Source organism: Staurois parvus, unplaced genomic scaffold (genome assembly GCF_062004578.1).
Source record: "Staurois parvus isolate SC_StPar_1 unplaced genomic scaffold, SC_StPar_1.0 ptg000168l, whole genome shotgun sequence".
Taxonomy (NCBI): Eukaryota; Metazoa; Chordata; class Amphibia; order Anura; family Ranidae; genus Staurois; species Staurois parvus.
This window is the reverse complement of record NW_028317964.1, coordinates 2,321,545-2,340,418: the sequence shown is the minus strand read 5'-3', so window position 1 is coordinate 2,340,418 and position 18,874 is coordinate 2,321,545. Positions and strand designations below refer to the sequence as shown.

Genomic DNA, 18,874 nt, shown 5'->3' with positions numbered 1-18,874 from the left:
AAAACCCTTGCGATATGCTGTGGGGGTCAGTTAAAAGTTAACGACACCCCAAATGCAAATCGCAAATACATTGTTTGCCCGCACTGGCCATAGTAGAAAGTACCATACGATGTGGTTGCCATGTGTTTCAAAAAGTAGTGCATGCACTATTTTTGGTTGGGTGCGATTTCAGCCCATTCAAATGAATGGGCTTAAAATCGCACCACACAGAGCTGCAGATGAATTGCACAGCAATGCACAGTGCGTTCCTATGCGATTCAGCTCGGGGCATAGTGTGAAGCTGCCCTAAAATGGACATATAGTTAAATTTTTCAACTCTGATAACAGACTTGTTCAGATGAATAGCTGAAGACTAATAGAAAATAAATAGTGCTTTACGATCCCTACAGTGCAGGCTGAATGATCAAAACCCTAGGTACCATTTACTACTGAGTCCTGACTGTCCCAGGAAGAATGTCCTGTCTCCTACATCTAAAAAGGTGGCGGGACTTTCTCAGGAGGTCAGCGAAAAGCATGTTATGAACAAAGAAAACTGGTTTATAAGAAACATGAAGGTGCCAACTATATCAAACTGGAACAACCATCCCCAAACATGGATGAAAACTAACCCTTTTGCCTCCAAAGCTGTAAGTTTTATGCCAAAACAGAAACAATTACAACTGGCCAGCTCAGTAAGGCCACATTCATACTTGCAAATGGACCGGACACCGATCACGTGAGAACCCCAGTAGGGGATCCCAGCGATTACCTGCAGAAGGCAGCCCCATTAAAAGCAATGTAAGGCTGCCAGCTCCCACAGCTAACCACAGCCACTTGCATGTAATTGTCCAGACACAGTCTGTGTCCAGGGCCAATCACTCACAAGTGATCTCTCCATGTTTGATTAAATGTGAGCTGCCATGATTAGCTAAGGCAGCCAGCAGCCATCCATTTTTTTCCAATGGGCTGCATTTGCAACTAAGCGGCAGGAACCCTGTTGGGGTTCTCACAGGTAATCATTGTCGACCTATTAGCAACTGTTAATTCTCTCTAAGTTTTACATCCCTGGCATGCCCCTTTCTACTTTAAGCTCATGGTCATTTCATCGGACATGAACTTATAGTAGCATTGTCCTGCTATCTCTGCAATTAAATGAATAGCTATAATCAGTGGCTGACAAACTGCTAATCATAGCATATTTATATGTGACACCCACTCCCCCTTGCCTTCCCATGTCCCTTTCCTTCAGTACTTTCCAACCCTTTTTTTTTGTTTTATTTTGAACTTTTAAAAATGACATTATTTCAAAGTTATGCAACACCAATGAAGTGCACACATGGCACTGCTGATCAGTCATTACCTCAACACTAGTGAGAAGCCAACCTCCAGAAATAAGAAGTTGCTTACTTCCAGTTTTATGTACCTTAGGTTTCCACCATTTTGCAAAAAAGACAGTTTAAATTTACAAATATTTGGTATTAACTCAATACAGCTTTAAATTTTACATTTAGTATGACTTTATGTTGGGTTTGTGTGGGGGTCAAAGGGAGGAACCAAGCAGAGCTGCGGGGGACCCAGGAGACTGACACTCTTGGAAGTATTGCAACTCAGAAGATGAGGCACCACTCTGATGATGTCACAATATATATATTTATTCAGTTAAGTTGGCTTCTGACACAGTCCCTGCCCATTGCTAGATTCCACTGACACACTTCACTCCAATTGGGAGGGGACAGTGCCAGAAGCCAGCTTGATTGAATAAACTTATGTTGTGATGTCATCAGAGCGCAGCCTCGTCTTCTGTGCTTGCTACTACTGGAAATGGGACAAGCTCTGTGAAACTGGTGCTTTAATAGACCGGAAGATTGTACACAGAGCTTGGAGCAGTACTGCTTTTGTTTAAGCCATCCCAGAAGTACTGATTTCCCTTAGGACTTCTGCAGAAGATATATCCGCATTGGCGTGGTCTTCAGTCGCACATGCAACAGGAAATGTAAAGATTAACAAACTTCTTTACAAAATTAGTGACATGATTGCTCTAAAATCATTTTAATGTGGAAGGCAGGTGGTATTAAAAGCTCCAGTCCATTATCATTGAAAGTAAAAGAAAATCCCAAGTTGTGGGTTGTTCCTAATGAATTTCCTAATTTGCAGGGATTTCCTCACTTCCACTTCTTTTGGTTATGGGACAGGAGGTAATGGTAAATCTCCCCAATGGGCCACAAGTGTCTCTTTCCCTCGTCAGGGTAGCCCCATTCAATACTTAGGTGTGAGTATTACTCATACCCCAGTGGACTAGGTTTTCCCTTAATGTGTAACCCCGATTTGCTTTAATGAAATATAACAAAAGGGGGATGGAATGTGTCCTTGCTGGCCCGAAGAAACGCAAAAACTGAGGCACAGAGGGGGTACAGAGACCTTTATTGGGAAAAATGTGGATCATGTGTTTCCTAGTGGGAGGAGCCTCTCTCTCATGTGAAGCTGTCCTAGAAGATGACTTGGGAAAGTATGGTATATCACCAACAGGTGTGGGAACTAGTAAAATGAAGGCACCTGTCTTACCATTCTCATACACCCCTCTCTATCTGACTTTGGTGTGCGGGCATCTAGGGGTATAACTTAGATATGCCACGTGCTCACTACCACTTGTATTAAAACATTTCAGGAGCTGAATGAAGAGTTTGCTCTTCACAAGGCAATGTTTTTTTTTTGCTACCTTCAACTTTGCCATGCTTTTCAAGCCTAGTCCCCTAATGCATACCTAGGGCTAGACCCATTTAAAGTCATTTATGGTACTGACGCCAAGAAACTAGCTTCTACTTTTTATACAGCTTCCTTTACTATCAGCCACTAAAGATGCATACCAACTGAAAACACACTGGGAGGCGGATGTAGGGAACCTGGAAGACGGAGAACAGAATGAATTTTAAGAGTCATGCAAATTGGTCTCTCCAAATCTGACAGACTCACACCTATACATTTTGCATAGGGCTTATCTGACCCCTAACCGTATGTCCAGATATTGTCCCTCACACAGCCCCCTGTGCCCTAGATGTTCCATCGCCATAGGCACCTTCCACAGTTTATTATGGGCCTGTCCTGAAATGCAAGGCTACTGAACCCAAGTGGTCAAATTTCTACACAAAGAAATGGGCATGCCCTGACGCTGATGAATACCCATCAATCTTTCTGCAGGAAACACTTTTCACTGCCAGAAAGTGAATAGTCCAAATTGGATACAGGCTCTTCTTCCTACATTCCAAGAATGGGCTACTTGCTAGGCTCCCTTATAAGAAAAATATATACTCTCAGGGGATGCCCCCCCCCCCCCCAAGTACCATAAAAGTCTACAGAAATGAGAACCTGCATAGACTGATAGACACCAAGAATTTAATGTAAGATAAAAATGCACCTTTTGGGCCTCCCATAGCTGTTTCGGCAGTGGCTTTGAAATGTTAAGCATATTCTCTTCTACCAAAGCACGTGAATAGGGATAAACTAAAATAGAACAAGAAATTATTTTTACAGACAGACCGGATCTCACAAACAAATTGATACTGTAATGAAAAGGTTTGATTTTATACAACAAAAATAATTTATAAAGAAATACATTTCAATAGGCTCGAGGATATATTCTCTGCATGTTCATGTGGTTTTCATCTTGGTGCAGGTTTACCAATTTTCAACCCGATTTGTCAGTGTATAAGTATTGTATGTTCGTGCATCTCAATGGCTGTGGTAAGATGCCACAACTATTCCACACCACCAGAGTAGGTCCACCTTACCACCCACAGGGAAGCATGGTATGGAGAGTGCTGCTACAACCATAAACATACAGTCAGGTCCATAAATATTGGGACATCGACACAATTCTAAACGTTTTGGCTCTATACACCACCACAATAGATTTGAAATGAAACGAACAAGATGTGCTTTAACTGCAGACTGTCAGCTTTAATTTGAGGGTATTTACATCCAAATCAGGTGAACGGTGGAGGAATTACAACAGTTTGCATATGTGCCTCCCACTTGTTAAGGGACCAAAAGTAATGGGACAATTGGCTTCTCAGCTGTTCCATGGCCAGGTGTGTGTTGTTTCCTCATTATCCCAATTACAATGAGCAGATAAAAGGTCCACAGTTCATTTCAAGTGTGCTATTTGCATTTGGAATCTGTTGCTGTCAACTCTCAAGATGAGATCCAAAGAGCTGTCACTATCAGTGAAGCAAGCCATCATTAGGCTGAAAAACAAAGCAAACACATCAGAGAGATAGCAAAAACATTAGGCGTGGCCAAAACAACTGTTTGGAACATTCTTAAAAAGAAGGAACGCACCGGTGAGCTCAGCAACACCAAAAGACCCGGAAGACCACGGAAAACAACTGTGGTGGATGACCGAAGAATTCTTTCCCTGGTGAAGAAAACACCCTTCACAACAGTTGGCCAGATCAAGAACACTCTCCAGGAGGTAGGTGTATGTGTGTCAAAGTCAACAATCAAGAGAAGACTTCACCAGAGTGAATACAGAGGGCTCACCACAAGATGAAAACCATTGGTGAGCCTCAAAAACAGGAAGGCCAGATTAGAGTTTGCTAAATGACATCTAAAAAAGCCTTCACAGTTCTGGAACAACATCCTATGGACAGATGAGACCAAGATCAACTTGTACCAGGAGTGATGGAAAGAGAAGAGAATGGAGAAGGAAAGGAACTGCTCATGATCCTAAGCATACCACCTCATCAGTGAAGCATGGTGGTGGTAGTGTTATGGTGTGGGCATATATGGCTGCCAATGGAACTAGTTCTCTTGTATTTATTGATGATGTGACTGCTGACAAAAGCAGCAGGATGAATTCTGAAGTGTTTCGGCAATATTATCTGCTCATATTCAGCCAAATGCTTCAGAACTCATTGGACGCCGCTTCACAGTGCAGATGGACAATGACCCAAAGCATACTGCAAAAGCAATCAAAGTTTTTTAAGGGAAAGAAGTGGAATGTTATGCAATGGCCAAGTCAATCACCTGACCTAAATCCGATTGAGCATGCATTTCACTTGCTGAAGACAAAACTGAAGGGAAAATGCCCCAAGAACAAGCAGGAACTGAAGACAGTTGCAGTAGAGGCCTGGCAGAGCATCACCAGGGATGAAACCCAGCGTCTGGTGAAGTCTATGAGTTCCAGACTTCAGGCTGTAATTGACTGCAAAAGATTTGCAACCAAGTATTAAAAAGTGAAAGTTTGATTTATTAATATTATTCTGTCCCATTGCTTTTGGTCCCTTAAACAAGTGGGAGGCACATATGCAAACTGTTGTAATTCCTACACTGTTCACCTGATTTGGATGTAAATACCCTCAAATTAAAGCTGACAGTCTGCCGTTAAAGCACATCTTGTTCGTTTCATTTCAAATCCATTGTGGTGGTGTATAGAGCCAAAAATTTTAGAATTGTGTCAATGTCCCAATATTTATGGACCTGACTGTATGTACTAGACATATCAGTCACACAGGTTTTAGGATTACCATTTTGCTACAACTATTGGATGATTACAACAAGCCTTTTGTTTCACCATTAGAGCTAAAAGGATTAAAGCTGCCGTTTATGCATGGCAATATGTACACAGATACACTGGTCCAGGTGGAACCAATTTAAGTATGTACAGTGGATATAAACTCTACACACCCGTCAAAATGTTAGGTAACGTAAAAAAAATGACAAAGAAATAATTTCAGAACTTTTTCCACCTTAAAATGTGACCTATAAACTGTACAACTCAATTGAAAAACAAGCTGAAATCTTGGGGGGGGATGTTTGGTAAACATAAAAAACTAAAAAAATGCGGTTGCATAAGTGTGTACACCCTCTTATAACTGGGGATGTAGCTGCGTTCAGAATTAAGCAATCACATTAAAAATCATGTTAAATAGGAGTCAGTACACACCTGTCATCATTTAAAGTGCCTCTGATTAACCCCAAATAAAGTTCAGCTGTTCTAGTAGGTCTTTCCTGACATTTTCTTAGTTGCATCCTACAGCAAAAGTCATGGTCCACAGAGAGCTTGTAAAGCATCAGAGAGATCTCATTGTTAAAAGGTATCAGTCAGGAGAAGGGTACAAAAGAATTTCCAAGGCATTAGATATACCATGGAACACAGTGAAGACAGTCATCAAGTTGAGAACATATGGCGCAACAGTGACATTACCAAGAACTGGACGTCCCTCTAAAATTGATGAAAAGACGAGAAGAAAACTGATCTGGGAGGCTGCCAAGAGGCCTACAGCGACATTAAAGGAGCTGCAGGAATATCTGGCAAGTACTGGAGGGGTGGTCCATGCGACAACAATCTCCCGTATTCTTCATATGTCTGGGCTATGGGGTAGAGTGGCAAGACGGAAGCCTTTTCTTACGAAGAAAAACATCCAAGCCTGGCTAAATTTTACAAAAACGCATCTGAAGTCTCCCAAAAGCATGTGGGAAAATGTGTTATGATTCGATGAAACCAAGGTTGAACATTTTGGCCATAATTTCAAAAGATATGTTTGGCGCAAAAACAACACTGCACATCACCAAAAGAACACCATATCCACAGTGAAACATGGTGGTGGCAGCATCATACTTTGGGGCTCTTTTTCTTCAGCTGGAACTAGGGCCTTAATCAAGGTATTTATGAGGGAATTATGAACAGTTCCAAATGCCAGTCAATATTGGCACAAAACCTTCAGGCTTCGGCTAGAAAGCTGAACATGAAGAGGAACTTCATATTTCAGTACGACAACGACCCAAAGCATACATCCAAATCAACAAAGATTTGGTATATGCCTGCAAGGAAGAGTGGGTAAATATTGCCATGACAAGATGTACCATGCTGATAGACTCATACCCAATAAGACTGAGTGCTGTAATAAAATCAAAAGGTGCTTCAACAAAGTATTAGTTTAAGGGTGTGCACATTTATGCAACGATAGTTTAGTTTTTATTTTTACTTCCATCCACCTAAATGATTTCAGTTTGTTGTTCAACTGAGTTGTACAGTTTATAGGTCACATTAAAAAGGTAGAAAAAGTTCTGAAATGATTTATCTTTGCCTCATTTTTTTACATCACAGAAACATGACATTTTAACAGGGGTGTGTAGACTTTTTATCCACTCTACGTACTGTACCTGAGAGAAATATCTGTAGTCGGCACATCTACTCGCATGATCTCCACAAGCTTCTGGGTACCATGCCAAGTGGCTGCCCTGTTGCTTTGTGAACCTAAGGGATCGCTCACTCAGCATAGACACTATTCAGGGAACACTCTGCATTTTTTTTTAAATAATGCAGAGAGTTCTTTGATGACCAACGTGGAGAGGTGGGACAATGACATCACAAATCTCCACCTCATTCAATCAGAGAACACTTTGCATTCATTAAAAAATGCAAAGTGTTCTCTGAACTGCGCCTGTGCTGAGCAAGCATCTCATGTTGACAATCAAGCAGGGCAGTCGATCAGCAAAGGACCTAGAAGCTAGTAAAAATCACTGTTGTATAAATGCCAAAGTGGGGATCCCACAGACATCGCAGATACATACTTACATTGGTCCAAGTTGGACTAATGTAACTTACAAAATAATATATACTTAAATTAATCACAAGTTATCAGACATTTGTATTGATTGGAATCAGATATTCATATACAATATACGTTTTATCAATTTGAAAAATGTTACCACTTTATATGACCAGTCCAGGCCAATATAATATATTTAAGATTTCTTTTTTGTCATTTACGGCTTTTGTCCTTTTCTCTTACAGCGTTTTTTTTTTTTAATGTACATGTCTAGTGGATTCTCATATGATTTTTCAAGGCATCCATCTGCACTTTACTTTGAGGCTAGTCATAGAGTGTTGTGGTTGCCACTTGTCTGCACAGCATGTTGACTGAATTTGGTGTAGGGACGCATTGCAGGCCTTCAGCTGCCACTGTGCTCTTGCTGGGCGTCTAGTGTGCCCTGTGCCTTTAAGGAGGAGCAGGGTCCTTTCAGGTAAACTTGCCCTTAATTTATCTGCTGCTATATACAGTTGTGCTCAAAAGTTTGCATACCCTGGAGGAAATCATGACATTTTAGCATTGATATTGAAAATATTGTTCATGCCACAAAATTGACTTTTATTTAAGGATAGTGATCATATGAAGCCATTTATTATCACACAGTTGTTTGGCTCCTTTGTAAATTATACTAACAGAAATCACCCAAATGGCCATGATCAAAAGTTTACATCCCCTGGAATGTTTGGCCTTGTGTAGACACACAAGGTGACACATACGGGTTAAAACTGAAACTAAAAGGTTAATATTTCACATCTGTGGCTTTTTAGATTGCAATTAGTGTCTGTGTATAAATAGTCAGTGAGTTTGTTAGCTCTTATGTGGATGAACTGAGCAGGTTAGATACCGAGCCATGGGGAGCAGAAAACAACTGTCAAATGAACGGTGTAACAAGGTAATAGAATTTATAAAGATGGAAAAGGATGTAAAAAGATATCCAAAGTCTTGAATATGCCAGTCAGTAGAGCAGTCTTGTGACTTATATCAGTGTTCAGCAGAGCACTGGTTAAAGCTTGTAGGAGGAGTTTTCTCTAGGAGGATGCAGAACCCCTGACCTCTATCTGGACAGTGCTGATTGGCCCTGGGCTGATCACATGCACTCCCCCCCCCCAAAAAAAAAACAAAAACAAACCTCTCTAGCAATGCACACCAAATTGAGTATGTTCAGTGTATCCACACGATAAATGTCTTAGCAGGAAATAAGAGGGGGACACTGGAAGAAGGGGAGGATCAGAGAAGTCAGGATCAAACAGCTTTTTTTAAACAATGCAGAGGTTTAATCCCTTAGGTTCCACAGTGAGAATAACAATCATGCTTTACTGTTGTGAGTTTAGTAACACTTTAAGTAGTGGAAAATTTGGGGTATGCAAACTTTTTAACACAACTGTATTATCCAACTTGGAGACTCTCAAAAAATGACAGAGTTAGGACTTCACTATATAAAGGAGTCTTGGCAAGGCACTGCGGCTTCTACATACATTTGCAGATGTATAATAAACCCTGTATAATAAGATGTGGGCAACTAAACCCTCTGATTTTATCGAGAAGTGTGCTGGGAAATTTTGTGTTTGTGATTCCCATATGAAATACCAAGTTTTTTTGTTCTGGTACAATAAACATGTGACATTGTATAAACACTGAAATATTTTCTTTCATTTCACTACCAGAGTGTTCTTGTTCTTCTATTTTATGTAACATTTATACATTTTGTAGGACAAGGTCTGTTACAGTTTTGCTAGGTAGTAACTTGTGTATAAACTGTATCCTTCTTAGGTCTCATTCACACTGACACTCTTGTGTTTAAACTTTCCAGATCACTTTTCCTGCATTTAGAAAAGCTAAAGTAAAAGTATAGTCAAAGCTTTTTTGGCTATACTGCACTCCAATGGATCACAGGAGTGACATTTGTTCTGCACTCCTGTGACCCGTTTTCAGCCAACCGAGGGCTAAAGCCCACTGTCAGATTACGTCACAAAGCCAGTCCAAGCTCTGAAAAGCTCCTGACCATATGGTTGGGATCTATCCAGACGACTGGACCAGCAGCTGGCTCAGCCTCTCAGCTACAACGCTGGGAGATACCGCCAGCTGCTCCCTATCTACCCAGGCGCTTCAGTGAGTGCTGGAGGGGCAGAGCAGAGAGCAAGTGGCTGACAGTCATGACTCTTCTTGCTCAGAGTGGAGGGGAGAACTGTGCGAACAGCAGTGTTTGATTGCTCAGTTCTCAGTGTAGAGCTGGTGAGGACAAATGCAACATCGGATTGATGTTGCATCCACCTAGGTGATTAAAATTTTTTTTTCATATTCCATACTTCTCTTTAAGTCTAGGTTTATGTTAGTGTGGGCCAAGCGGCGTGCATTTGCACGGGCACGGCAGCCCATTCGAATGGGCTGCTGTGCCCGTGTTTCACGAGGGAAAAAAAAAAAAAGGTACATGCACCTTTTCAAAAATGCATCATGCATCAAAAAGACCAATGCGGCTCCTGCACCCGCGATCAGAATAAATAGCAGTCTGTGTTTCTCACAAGAGAAGCGCGATGTGGGTGCAAGAACATGTGTAATTCCTGTACCCCCAAACAGCCTGTAGCCTGCGGGCTAGTGTGAACCAGAGCTTAACAACTTTAATGCCTCCCAGATCACTTTTTCCTGCGTTTTTGTGTTCCTGATTTGGTTGGTTTAGATCAGTGTTTATCAACTCCAGTCCTCATGGACCCCCAACAGGTCATGTTTTCAGGATTTCCCTCAGATGAAACAGCTGTGGTAATTACTAAGGCAGTGAAACTGATCAAATCACCTGTGCAAAATAATGGAAATCCTGAAAACATGACCTGTTGGGGGTCCATGAGGACTGGAGTTGAGAAACACTGGTTTAGATGCACTTACGTCCGTTCAGCTATGTTCAGCTCCACAAAACCAACACAAAACGGACTGTGATTATACATTTTAATTGATTTGGTAAGAGCACATTGAAGACCATAGCATGCATTCGGATCTAAGAATGTTTGCTTAATGAACCTGAGCAGTCTGTTTTTGACACTAGTGTGCATGAGGAATTATGATGTTACTGAACACAGGGGGCAGCTGTCAAAACACCCAAACAGTGCCTGTACCTCATTGGATACTGGTGCTGTTTGGCTGAGAATCTTCTACCTGGCTCCTTCAATTGAAAAATCGAAGGAGCCAGATAGGAGGGGCGCAACAGGGTCACCCTTATAACAGATTTCAGCCGGTTCTTCAGGACCCAAACAAAATTCCCTCCATGTATGGCCAGCCCAACCATTCAGTGTTTCTCCTGCAGTAGGCTTTATTAGTTATTGAAGTGTTTCACTGTGATCATGTTCATGGTTCCTATAAATCAATATATATTTATGACTTCACACCAAATAAAGATACTGGTTGTGTTTTTTTTGGAAAGCAATAATGCTAACATTATAGATTGCTCATAAGGTCACAAAATAAAAGACAGGACATCATATATTTACCTTCTGCAAAGCTTTCTATTTCCCCGTCCTGTAAACTTGCTGCAATAAAAAACAAGGGTGTAAAAATTACTACAATGTTCATAAAATACAAAAAAAAAATTCTCATTTACGAAGACAGTTTAATGGCAAAAAATACCACCACCTGAAAGTTACCTGCTACCTGCTGTCTTTTATTCCTTTTATCCATGCCATAATTTTAAGTATCAGTTTATCCTTTAAATTTTAAACCTGAAGGCCACCATGTAATTTGTGTTTAGTTACAAGGCCTCATTCACACAGAATTTTTTATCACAGCTACAAGAAGAACCCAGCATATCCCTGCAAATGGTTTCAAATGTGGGTATGGATAGTTGCGGTTGTTTAGCTTTTCCAAAGCAATGACAGGCCAACAGTGGACGGAGCGGTCTCTGGGTGTCTGGATGGTATCCAATCAATTAGTCCCAGTGAGGAACTAATGGACCATGACCACAGATACAAATCTCCAGTTCCTAACTGCAGGTAATTGATTGGATTACATCCAAACACCCAAGGACAGCTACGGCCGCTGTTGACCCGTTATTACTAAGAAAGAGCTCAGCGGCTGTAACTATTCACATCCACCTGGGAATCCAATCACAGGAATGCACTAGATTCTTGCTGCAGCTTTGATAAAAATCCTGGGTAATTGAGGCTTACACCCCCAGTCACATCAAGCCCGACTTTGAAATCATGCGACTTACAGTGAAGTCGCACAATTTCAATGTCAAGGGACATGCCAATTTCAGGTGCGATTTGCAAGACATCTGACACAGATATCGATGCAAATCGCACCAAAAGTAGTACATGCACTACTTTACAAATTGGTGCAAGTCGGAACCGCACTGATATGACCGATGTAATTGCAGACATAGGGTGCAACTTGGCATACGATTTTCAACTTGCATAGCATGCATATCGCATGCCAAGTCGCACCTGATGTGACCGGCTATTTAAATGGCAATCAAGCTAAACATCTGAAGTCAAAGTCACTGGTTATATTTAAGAGTTTAGAGTGGGGAAGGGATATAATACACAAAGTGCCAGCATCCCTAACGAATACAAGGGGGGGAAAACTCCTTTTTTGGTGGGACTTTAAAGGCACAATTTACTTGTCTGAAAAATTTCAACAATTCAAAAGAGATTTTTTATAAAAACAGTATGAAATTTTATTTTTACAATCTTCAAAAAAATATAATGCTACAATACATATTGTGACGGTGTCATCAGAGATGGTATTGCAAATCTAATCATGGATCATGCATGGTTCGCACTTGATGCGTTTCGAGATCAACAAAAATCTCTTCTTCAGAAGTGCTCAAGAAGGCATGACATCTATAACAAACATATATATATCAATATACATGACTCAATCAAATTATTGTAAAAAATGTGATACTTTACAATATGGTTATACACTTACATGATTCCATGTGAGGTAAAAAACCGCCAGGAAATATTAAGAACAAATCATGTGAACACAGCCACGGAATTCTCATATCTCAGGAAAAATCTAATGAAACAAAAATTGTTTCATTATTTTTGCCTGAGAAATATGAGAAATCTGTGGCTGTGTTCACATAATGCGAACCATACATGATCCATGATTAGATTTGCAATACCATCTCTGTTGACACCGCCGCAATATGTATTGTCGCTTTATATTTATTTTTGAAGATTGTAAAAATAAAATTTCATACTGTTTTTTATAAAAAAAAAATCTCTTTTGAATTGTTGAAATTTATCATACAAGTAAATTGTGCCATTAAAGTCCCACCAAAAAAGAGGACTCAATCCCCCCCCCTTGTATTTAAGGGTTTACAACCACTTTGAACTGGCCATACACTAGTGGAATTGTTCGAAAATGTTCGCATTAAGAGCACTGACTCAAAATTTTTTAATCGTTAGTGGGGGTCAAATTAATATTCATTTTTGACCACAGCGAAGAGAAAGCTGGAAGGAACAGGATGGAAATTTTGTCTTGAACGAATGAACTTCTAACAGTATATGTGGTTTATGTTCAAGAAAGTCCATTAATTCCAAAATCGAATATTAAAGGCAAACAAATTCTGAAGTACTTGCAAATGACACTCGTCAAGAAGTCATGTAATGTACAGTAAATATATACCAGCGTATGACCTGCTTTACTGTCTGTATATCTGTTGAAACAGTTTACTTCTGTTTGTATTACTAGATTTGCAATAAAAACTGGACAATATGAAAAAAAAATTTAAAAATCTTGTGTTCTACTGTAATTTCTTAACAGCCTGGCAATGGAGGACGCAAGCTACACACATGAGATTATTTTCAGAGAAACAGTATAATCACAGCAAGCCACCAGGGAGCATGGGGAACGTGTACCGGAAGCAACAGCACAACTACTGTAGGCTCTAGGGGCAATTACAGAGAATACTATATCTTAATTAGAAGAGCTGGAATAGGTGGCTTATGAGTGTCAGACCAGGGCATGATCCTTATAGTATATAAACAAGACAAGAAAAACAGCATCTATGCAGACATAAAAATACCCGTCTATCACAAAGTTCCATACAAACAATACAAATGATGTTATGATATAAAATAAAGAATGAATACAGACATAAAATCCACTAAAAACACTGATAACCAAATATAAATGTATTTTGTGTCTGTATTCAGCCCACGTTTTATATCTGTTATACTGTAAGGGAGATTCAAAATACAGATATCACTTGAAATATTATCATGGCTTCAATAAAAATAAATGGGTGAATTAGCAAAGTCGGGTGCATGGAGAGAAATATCCCAATTTCTATATGCATGCTTATTTAAGCCGGCCATAGACAGTTCGAATCTCGACCAGCTCCTTATGAACCAGCCAACATTCAAACCATGTATAGGCTGACTGCATATACCAAAGTTGATCGATCGATGAACTTGGGTACAACCAGCCTGCCGGCTTTTACATGCGACCTCATGGTTGTACAGAACTTGTACTTGCTTCCTCCATTGCCTCAAGAAAACCATCACCAAACACACATTATGTTACAAGATGACTGAGACAGAAACAGAACCAGTCCTGCTGCAAGACAAATTATATTCTGCAAGTTATTTCAGGTCTTTGGCCAGCTTCCTGTCACTGATAAATGACTTGGTGACCGTCTCATCTGATGGACTGACATTTCAGGAGGCTTTATCTCTTTGTCACAAATTCAAAGCAATCTGACATTTATCTGTGGTTTATGTGTACAGGAAGCCCTAAATTATTGATCTGGGGTTAAATATCATTTGAAATACAAAGGGCAGCTAGTTTAAAATGCATACTGAATTAAGTGAGACAAACTACACAGGAATGTGACTTTTATTCTAACTGGAGAAATGCTGTGAAGTAAACTTCTGCATTAAACATAGATAACTGTCTGAAATATGAAATGTCTCATTTTTAAAGATTTTGTGCCGATTCACGTATATGTGGATTTGATGCAGTTTGAACAGTATCCAATCTTCATGACATGCGAAAAAAAACATTGCTTCCTATGGTGCCTGTTCACATATGTCCGGTGCACTGGCTGTGCGGATTCAGTGCAGTTTGAAAGAGTCTTGTACCATTTCTGAGCAGTGCCTTCAGGTTCTGGTGCTGATTACAGGCTAATGACTTCTATGGGAACCGTTTCTAAACTGCATATGTGTTAACAGGATAAGATCCTGAGCTAATCCTGTCCTACACCTGATGTAAACCTGACATGAACCGCTGAACAACTACTGTATCAAGTAGCTGTGAAACCTGAGCTTCAATCCGCTCCGCACATGTGTGAATCAGCTCTTTCGGCTAGTAAAGTTGGCCATGGTTTGATCAAATCTTGGTCGGTTCAGCAGTGACCACCCGAAATTCAGTCTATGGGTAGGGTACAACCAGCCTGTCGGATTTTTTTCCTGCTATCCCTGCTGGTGGCTATAGCCACAACATATGATCATTGTGTTCTGCCAGCAGGAAAGGCTTCCCTCCAACAGAACACAATAGCACTGCGGGACGAATTCCCTCCCATCAAAACGGACTGTGTTGATGGGGAAATCATGTAATTTTCTTTCCTTCCACTACAAACTGCATAATCTATGACCTGCTTTAGAAGCATTTATATTCTGTAAGACAACTGAAATATTATTGCCATGGGTAACATCTTTACTTTGATCATACGGTTCAATAATTGCTAGCATTACCACTTGAGTACAGCCTGTACTATCCCTTTATTACCAGGCCATTTTTCAGTGCTGCAATAGCTTGTCTGACAACTACTGTGTCATGCAGCATTGTACCCAAACAAATGTTATTATAATGTTTGGAGACAGAAAGAGCTTTCCGTTGGTGGTATACCCTGGGTGTTCTCTTTTTTTTTTCTTTTTAACTACACAAAGAAAAAGACAAAAAAATACCCCAGCTTTTTAAAAAAAGAAAAAAAATGGGGGAACGACTATTCTTTACTTTCTGTTAAAATGAAAATGCCAGCATATTACGAAACCCCCCAAAATTAACCCATTTAGGAAAAACATGCTGGTTTTGAGCGGATTAAAAAGGGATCTTGAGAATGGTGCACTAGATACATTACACAGAGAAAGAAGAAAGGAAGGGGTTACACACAGTGGCAGGACAAAAGGGTTAATGTTCAGGATAAGGGAAATGAAGGAGTTCATATACAGATCACATGAAGACAGCCTGGAAAGAGTATGTAAAGGGAAGAGAGGGGCAAGAAAAAAAAAAAAAAAAAAAGCGATCCGTGTCACTGAAACAGAATGAATGAATCTGCAGCTGCTGCTCCATTCATTCTGTCAACATTCACAGGCAGTACAATCTCTATCATTCCTCTGCTGTAAAAGGAAGTGGAGAGATCAACACTGGAAACAATAGCATGTGATTCCTGTGATGACCAATCACATCTTAGCTAGACCCTCAGATCAGCTCAGTTCAGGGTCTCTGTGTACCAAGCCATCCAGTGATGACTAGGTACACAGCTATTACAGGCCAGAACAGCCATCCAATGGCTATTTATCTCGCTTTTAAACAGCACTGGGTAAATAATGGGTCATCGATCTGCTGTTTAAATACATACCCTGGTTAAAAAGGGGTTAAAGAGTGTGTAAACCCCAAGAATGAACATCCCTTTTCTGCTCCCTTTGGTGTGTTAAATATACGACTGAAAGTGAAAAACAAATACTAGTTGATTCTGACAGAAATCCCGTATGCTCCCAACATCTCTGCTATCTGATCAGTTAGCATTGATCCTAGTTCCCTCTGAACAACAGAACACCCACCTCATCATGAAGGAGTGAGCTGAATGTTCTGTAGTCCTGATCATTTCCTGTCCTTAGGGGACAATGCTGCTGCTCCTCCATAAATACAGTACAGTAATGCAGGCCATAGACGGGTCGTTTATCGACAGAATAATCGGCCGATATTCGCACCGTTAGTGGGGAATGTCGTCGGCCGATTTTCGCGGTTCCTTCTCGTTACTTTTATCGGTCATGCTGGAAAATCTACGGAAAACAGCCATTTTTCATAAGCATTGGTGGCAGCAGAACGACCGTTTTTTCGGCTGATAAACGACCAGTCTATGGCCAGCATAAGTGACTGTTATCACCTTAGGACAGGAAGTGTGTCAATGCCATAATCACCAGGTTAAAAAAAAAAAAAAAAGGAAAAAGGCCTGAAAGCTATAAGGTCTGGTAACATACACTATATCACTTTTTTTGTTTGGGGATTTAGATACATTTTAATTTTCCTCTTCCAACCAGCTTAACTTTAACCACTTCAATACCGGGCACTTTCAACACTGTAACCACATGAAATTTTTATCATTTTTTTTTCTTCTCACAAATAGCTTTCTTTTGGTGCTATTTGATATACCACTGGGGAATTTTTTTGCTACACCGAAAATTAAAAAAAAAAAAAAAAGTTTGCAAACAAGTAATTTAAAGAAAAAAAAACTTTTCCAAACAAGTTATTTTATTTCTTTACTGATGTGCACTGATAGACATCACTGATGATCAGTGCCCCGATTACCAGTGTAAACATCCTGTCACAATCGCTGGTTACCAGCTCTTCTCTCCTCATGCTGTCAGTGTATTTAGGACACAGTGATCACAAAGCAAGCTGGATGCGTGCCCCAGGGGGCGCAGGAGGTGTGGTTCTGGAAGGACATCAATAGATGCCCTCCAAGAACTGGAAGACTGCGCTGTACCCGTATATTGGCTATAGCGCCATCAAAAACTGGTTAATGTGAGGGCAGAACAAATAAGGGAACTACCCAATTATGTAAAACAGGCATCTGAAATCAATATAAAAGTCAGCAGGAAGACTTTACGGAGCTGACAGGAAGAAAAAAAAAAAAAAAGTATACCTTTTCTTTAAATCTGAACTCTAGGCACAAAACTCATTTGAATACATTCCTCAGTAACCACAAAGTATATAAATCAACTTTGTGTGCACCGAAATTAATTTACAAACCCAGATTTTATCATATAAATGTAGCAGTGACATCATCACTGTGTTGCACCTAGCCTGTGCAAAGAGCAAAGCTGTGAGAAGGACCCAGCAGGTTCTACACACTACAGGCTGCCAACAAAAAACTACAGGAGGGGGTGGAGACAAGACCAGTCACCCTGAAGAAGAAGAGAAAGCAGCAGTGACTGGTCTTTATTACAGGAAGCTCCTGCACAGAGCTTAAGTTTTAACTGCACATATATGGAAGGAATGCACAAAGATCACCAAGATTCAAGCAGGAATACACAGGACTCAATTGGACAATATTTGCTTTTCCTGGAGTTCAGCCTAAAGAAGTGCAAGAACTGACTGCAATATATTTGTTTACTGCCCGGGGAGCCTGGTGCTGATAGTGTTTAATAAGAGACTTTGTACTGTGAACCAGTTTTAGTAATATTTGGACAGCATTTTACTTTCTAAAAATGGCCCCATGGCCACTTGGGACAACGAGTCGTAACAGCTATAGCAGCTAAAGCCCCCCCCCCAATCCCTAAAGCAAGCATTCTCAACTATTTGACGCAAGCCTCTCTACCGACAGCAGGCCCACACTGAAGTTGTACAACTGCAAAGGAAACATCACCGGCTAGCTGGCATGTAGTTGGCCTTATTCATCAAGGCCACAATTGACTATACAGTGACAAAGCCATGTTAGAATCAAATCCCGAATATGGCTGCTGTAAGTATGGCTGCTGTAAGGTAAACCAAATTATTTTTAAAGAAAACCTGTCATGAAAGAAATGTGAGGGCAACCAAAGCCAACCTTCTGAAAATGCGAATAGTCTGGCTTTCAAACAGATTGTCTGGCTCTGATATTTTCTGAGTGACTAATTTGTACGTTTTCTGACCTCTCTACCTACATAGTCATTCAGAACTGATGACTTAAGCAGGCCACAGATAGTCTGATGCTGGACCAGTCAAGATTTGAACCATCTATGTGCAGGAAGATTTTACCCAATTTGATTGCTGTACAACTTGGGTGCAACCAGTCTGTTGGATTTTTCATGCAATTATTGCCCGTGGCTATAGCTGCTAGCAATAATCACTGTGTTCTCCTGGCAGGGAGAGCTCGCCCCCCCCCCCCCCCCACTGGCCAAGAGAATACAACAGCTACATGGAAGGGATTCCCCCCCATCAACACTGTGTTGATGGGGGGAATTAAGCGATTTTCTTTCCTGCAACCTGCAGGAAAGAAAATCGCATCGTCATTGGCTGGTTTTAGGAACAAACCAGAGACAGTCACACAAGTAGCACTTTTATTGATCAGTAGTAGGAGCCCACATATTGTTCTCTAAAAGGCC

General features: G+C 40.5%; 1 protein-coding gene across 2 annotated transcripts in view; it reads right to left on the bottom strand.

Annotated features, from left to right (window-relative positions):
* LOC149462779 (CREB-regulated transcription coactivator 3-like) overlaps nucleotides 1-18,874 on the bottom strand; it is a 191,787-nt gene that overhangs the window by 36,794 nt on the left and 136,119 nt on the right. For both annotated transcript variants that reach the window (XM_089676403.1, XM_089676404.1), the window contains 2 exons: nucleotides 11,048-11,086; nucleotides 3,392-3,477 (listed from right to left, as the gene is read on the bottom strand). In XM_089676403.1, the coding sequence (XP_089532529.1) occupies nucleotides 3,392-3,477; nucleotides 11,048-11,086 (125 nt within the window). The remainder of the gene's footprint in view (nucleotides 1-3,391; nucleotides 3,478-11,047; nucleotides 11,087-18,874) is intronic.